Consider the following 6,000-nt stretch of genomic DNA (forward strand, 5'->3'; position numbering starts at 1 on the left):
AAGAAGAAACCACAGAAATGCCAAGAAGGCTGGGCACAACAGAGAAAAAGACACCTCCAGCATATAAACACCTGTAAGAAGGTGAAATAATACCACAGGCTGAAACATAGAAGGTGGCATACATTTATCTTCTCAAGCAAGATGGCAGTTTTCTTCCCTTGAAACTCAAACACTGGAGCTGTGGTCACCTCAGTCCCATAGTCCTCTTGATAAATACTCCCAGAGCCCCTAAGGGGAGGGTGATACTGGCTGATTAGGTCCTTAACCTTGTGGCCTGGGGCTTGGCTGAGGTAAACAAAGGCATGCAGGAAAAATGAGAAAGCTACAGGGCTCACTCTTGGGCAGCAGGCAGGGCTTACAAAACCTACCTTAGTGAAAAAGGCAACTCACTGGAAGTAACTGAAGAGATCCTATGGCCCAGGATGGGGGTGGGGGGTGGAAACGGGAAGGCATCCAATAAATGTCCACACCCAAGTCACAGACAGTAAGGTGTACAGCACTCTTTAAATGAACAAAGAACACTCTCCAAATTATACCACGCAGGGGAGGTTGGCTGAAACTTAATGAGCTGCCAGCACCTCAGAATTCCACAGAGCTGTTCAAGTGAGGCAAAAAGCTAACAGGGAAGCATTTTTCAAGACTTCAATTCTCCCCATGGGTAACACATAGACAGACTTCTTGACTGGATCAGTGTCTACAAGTTTTGAATTACCAGTTCCCATCTCCTGAGCAGGAAAAGCTGATTTTCCAGGAACACGCTCTCCACGAAATTAAATGCTATTCCAATCAGCAAAACTCTCTCAATTCTGCAATTCTCAGTTTTAATTCATATGGTAAATAACTTTGTGCTAACCTATTATCTCAGTATCTATCTATCTATCTATCTATCTTTCTTTGTTTTGTTTACTCCAAACTAAAAATGTGACTATAGCTTGGGAAATCCTAGAGTCTTAATCATAATATTAAAAATACTTACTGACAAGGTAAGCTGGATTTCTTTATGATTGTAGTTTTTGGAAATCCTTTTCTTCAAAGCTTTTACTGCATCTTTTGGCCTATAGCAATAAATACAATGGAATCATCATTTTAGGCATTGCCAAAAATAAGAAGTCTCTGAAAATCAATATGCATCGTGGAAAGAGAAGACCAAGGTCCTGGTTCTGCTGTGTGACCCGGGGCAGATTACTTAACTTCTCACACCTGTTTCCTCATACACGTAAGCAGACAATACCATCTACCCCCTTAAGAATCAAATAGAATATTTACATAACAGTATTACTCAGAAAACACTACACATGAAATGTATTCATATCTATATCCTTCTATAACTGCACAAAACTGGTTTATAGGAAATGTAATTTCCAAAACAATGAAGGTTACCATTTTTAAGACTATTTCCTGAGCACCCTAGAGGGAAGGGGATATAGGAGGAATTATAACTAAGTAGGTCAGCTTCTGATGGGCTACAATTTTACATTATAAAAGGAACAATTATGTAGAAACAGAGGGTCAAAATTTACTTTGATGTGATTGAAAGGTACAGTAAACTTCCAGTTAGAAGATCACTTCTTGGGAGATGTAAAGTATAATATGATGACTATAGTTAACACTGCTGATGGGATACCTGAAAGGTGCTAAGAGTAGACCCTAAAAGCTCTCATCACGAGGCCCCAAATTTTTTTTTGTTAACTGTATGAGGTGACAGATGTTAACTTATTGTGGTCATCATTTTACAATACATACAGGTCAAAGCATCACGCTGTACACTTTAAACTTCTACAGTGCTGTTTGCTAATTATAGCTCAACAAAACTGAAAAAAAAGATACAAATCCTTTTTACATTACCTTCCAATTTTGTCTGTGTTTGCATGGATAGAATTCCTATTATAGGACAATTACATATGCTTACCTAGAATTATAACTATTATAAATATATAGATATTATCTATATTTCTAAAAAATCATACATAAAATCTAAGATTAAATGCTTAGAAAAGTTTAAGAATAAAGGCACTTTTTTGAAAGGAAACATTTTACTTTGAGATTCCCTTTTTGTATTATCAATGAAGAAATTAGTATTATCAGTGAAGAAAAGGCCAGAGGAACCAAATATGGTAAACAAGATGATAGGGAAAACACCATAAACACCTTAATGTACAGTCAGTTAATATAATCAACAATTACGTATAATGTTTTCTTCGTCAACAATCAAAACTAGACTAAATCTTTTTGCTATCAGTTATCAGTTTAATGTACACAGAAAAAGTAACAGAATTGTATCCCTTATAACAATCTGTAATTCAGACTGAATTCACAAAACAGTTGACCTTAATGATTTTATTTAAAGCTTCAATTCCCTAAAGTTTAAAACATATAACAAAAGCACACCATTTAAGAACACAGCATGAACGTGGGCCAGTTGACATTAAGAAAAAATTGTCTCATAAACAAGGAGAGGAAAAAAAGGCTGCTAGGTTAATTCCCGGTTAATAATGACAATTGCCTTGGGGCGCCTGGGTGGGTCAGTCGGTTAAGCATCTGACTTCGGCTCCGGTCACCATCACGTGGTTTGTGAGTTCGAGCCCCGCATCTGGCTCTGTGCTGACAGCTCAGAGCCTGGAGCCTATTTCAGATTCTGTGTCTCCTTCTCCCTCTAACCCTCCCCTGCTCACGCTCTGACTCTGTCTTTCAACAATAAATAAACGTTAAAATATATAAATAAATAATGACAATTGCCCAGGACAGGTCACCAGTAGGAGTTTACTAGCTTCTGGATAATATTTTTCAGTTACAGTAACATAAAATCCTGGCAATCAGAGCAGGGGGAATTTCTAAAGAAGGAAAAAATTCTCCTTTCTTTGAAGAAAAAGGAATTTGAGCTTCACAAAGACAAAATTTGAAACTACTGAAGAAAAGGCAAAGAGAAAAATTATAATGGATTCTCAAGTATTCCACACACTGAAATAAGCAGCCGTCTTAATGTTTCAACTAGACACACCTTCAAAAGATAGTGGTGCCCAAGGGGTGACGAAAACACTCAAGAAAACCAGAGTGTTCAAGAGAAAATGTGCTGTAGTCCTGATGCTTCTTATCAGAGGTAAACGCGTGCACCACACACTGTACTCACCCATCGTGGGTAGTGTTAATTATGTCACAGATGTGCATAAACTGGCCCCAATCTTCAGTCTGAACTCCGGCAAATGTAGCCTTTTCTGCAAAGAAAAGCTCTTGTGTTGAGTCTGAGCTAACACAGAAGAAGAAATGTCTGACCTTCCCGAAATAATCTGCTTGGGGTTTACTAGCAAGTACCATTAAGTTTATATTACCAAAAGACAAAGAGATTTTTTTTTTTTCTGAGCAATTCCCAGTAATTCAGGAATCAATCAGAACTCAAGTTCAGAGTGCTGCCATTACAGCAGTAATGGACCTATTAATAAAAGCTACAGGCACAATACTCAGGCTGCAGGGCCAAGACAGGCCAGCTAAACCTCCATCTGCCTGCCTGTCTTTCTGAGGACAAGCACCTGTTGAGCGGTGCACAAAGTGAAGTGCATAGTGCAAAGTATTTTACCTTATGCAACTTCATTTAACCCACTGTTACAGATGACGAACAGAAGTTTAGAGGAGTTAAGGAAATTACCTAAGGCTACACAGCCAGTACAAGGTAGAACTAGCACTCAAATTTCAGTTATTTGATGTCCGTTTTTATTTGCTTTTTTTAAAGTCATTTAGTCTCCTTGAGTGGGGGAGGGGCATACTGAGAAAGAGGGTGATGAGAACTACTGAAATTGTCTGTGTCCTTGAGCATTAGAGCAAGGTCACTCCCAGCACCTTTACTAACCAAAGCTGCACCAGGCAGACTGGAGTGCTTCTGCACCTGGAACCCCATCATTAAACAATCAGATAATTTTCCCTCTCCAGATATTCTTGGTAAGAATATAAAATGCCATCTGGGAAGAGTAACAGAACACAACCTAAATGAGCTCAATATATTTCCTTCATGGGAGAAGGAGATCCTCAGCATGAAAACCCTAGGTCTAGGGGGAATGAAGAAAAAGTTAAAAAGGAGAATGAAGAGGAAGGAAGAAAAGGGTTTGGTTGGAAGAACCCCAAAGCTTAGTCTGCTTCCGTATCTAGGAAAAGTACCATTTGAATTTGGCACTCCATCGACAGAGCTGACCAACTTTGCGTCATTTAGACACCTACTATTGTTCCTTCTGCCAGATTCCTTGCTGCCATTTCAAGCGCTTCCTCCTACCTTCCCTTCTTCCTAGAAAACTCCTATTCACCCTTCAAAAGCCATGACAAAGTCAGTTTCTCCCGTTCCATAAGTTTTGTTTTACAGTTTTCTTATATTGCAAGGGTACTATATTGTAGCTACTACATAATGTGTCTGTCTTACCTACAAGATTGCTCATTCCGTGAGGGTGGGGACCATGTCTCACCCTTGCCTCATCCAGGTCCAGGTGTATAGCTGGCAGTCAGCAAATATTTACAACATTAAATCATCAGCCTATGAAGACACAGTCTGAATCTATATCCACTCAAAGTTCATTTTAATGTCCAATAGGGATATAGCCAGCAACAGTTTAGAAAGCATCTCCCCCCTCGGTGATGGTCACTTTCACCCCCTTATGAAGATGTGGGAACTAAGGTTCAGGAGGGGTAGGGTGTTCCCCACTGTTAATGGAGCTGCAGGCAAAACTGCCCAAATCTGAGCCTCCTTACTGTAACCACCTGGTTCTCAGGATGTCGTCACCCCACTAAGTTCCTGACATTATATTTAGCATGCTTGGTTGGCATCCATAGGCACCGTGCCACACCCGGTTCCCCGAGGGAGGTGTTGAGGAGAAGGGAGGAAGGGAGAGGGCACTGGTAAGACAATCCAGTCGCTGGTTTCTGCTTCCCGGTACGTTATTCAGAGTACAGCCACAGATGAAAGGAAGGAGTTAGGCAAATACCTGCGTGGTGCCTCCAAAGGCCTCTTGCGACCCCGACTGTTCCTCTGCTCCCGCTTCCCTCACTCCAGTGCTGGGCATTTTCATTCTCTTTGTTTACTCACAAAAAGTAACTCAGCTTGTTAAGAGCTTGGCGCCAGACAGGACCGATTTAAAAGACCTGCCTCTCACACAGAAGTCACATCACTCAACCTCCGCGAAGCTTCTTCCCTCTTCGGTGAACAGGTCAGAGCCACACCGGGCCCTCGAGTGGGCGTACGATATGAACAGCTTTCTCCTGGCACAGAAGTTTACCCTCTCTCCTTGCAGAGGCCCAAACACTCCACACCTGAATCACGTGCGTGATTCACCTGTTCGGTTACACTTTCCGGGGAGCACCAAAAGGGAGGTAGAGTTTGAGGAGGGGTTCCAGAGGGAGTCGGCCACAAAGAAATGCTTCGAAGGCGCTGGGTGCGATGCGGGTGCCCTGGGAAAGTTCCGGGGGGGGGGAGGGAGGAAGGGAAGGGTTTCCTCCAAGTTGGACCAGGCCGAGAATGGAGTCAAGCGGGAAGGGGCCCCGGGCCCCCAAAGCCGGCCCTGGCGTCTCTCTCCCCTCCCGCCCCGGCTGTTTACCTATGAGGTGGCCCACGGAGGTCGCATAGGGATCCCGGTGACTCTTCCCAAACGCCATAGTAGCCCCACCGAGCCGGGCCCAGGAAATCCGCCTCCACCGCTCTCGTGCTCCCGACTCCACCCGCTCGGTGCCCCTGGCTCCTCCTCTTCGTCCGAGCGCTTCCCGGGCTCGGCGGAGGCTGCGCGACCTGCCCTGCCGCTGCGGGGCGCCGGGCACCCTGCGTGGGGCGCGGGGGCGGGGACACTGGGCGCCCGCGCACCTGCCACGTGCCTCGCGGGACCAGCGAGGAGGCGGCGCTGCCAGCTCCAGGTGGCGCGGGCGGGCTGTGGCCGCCGCGTGGGGCCCGCGGGAGGACTCGCGGGACGCCGACAAGAGACCGAGGTGGGCTTGTAGCCCCTAGGAGCCGGCGGCCCAACGGCCACAGCCTGG

General features: G+C 44.3%; 1 protein-coding gene across 2 annotated transcripts in view; it reads right to left on the reverse strand.

Annotated features, from left to right (window-relative positions):
- Nucleotides 1-5,667, reverse strand: part of TOM1L1 (target of myb1 like 1 membrane trafficking protein) — a 47,016-nt gene extending 41,349 nt beyond the window's left edge. The window contains exons 1-3 of one of the 2 annotated variants that reach the window (XM_047081004.1): nt 5,571-5,667; nt 3,128-3,212; nt 977-1,055 (exon numbers count right to left, since the gene is read on the reverse strand). In XM_047081004.1, the coding sequence (XP_046936960.1) occupies nt 977-1,055; nt 3,128-3,212; nt 5,571-5,628 (222 nt within the window). In that variant the 5' untranslated portion in view covers nt 5,629-5,667. Of the gene's footprint in view, nt 1-976; nt 1,056-3,127; nt 3,213-5,570 lie in introns of those variants that run through there. The other variant, XM_047081005.1, reaches the window with a different exon arrangement.
- Between the last annotated feature and the right edge of the window lie 333 nt (nt 5,668-6,000).

Source organism: Lynx rufus, unplaced genomic scaffold, assembly GCF_022079265.1.
Source record: "Lynx rufus isolate CCGP_SWC_20201006 ecotype Redwood Valley unplaced genomic scaffold, mLynRuf1.p SCAF_18, whole genome shotgun sequence".
Lineage (NCBI taxonomy): Eukaryota > Metazoa > Chordata > Mammalia > Carnivora > Felidae > Lynx > Lynx rufus.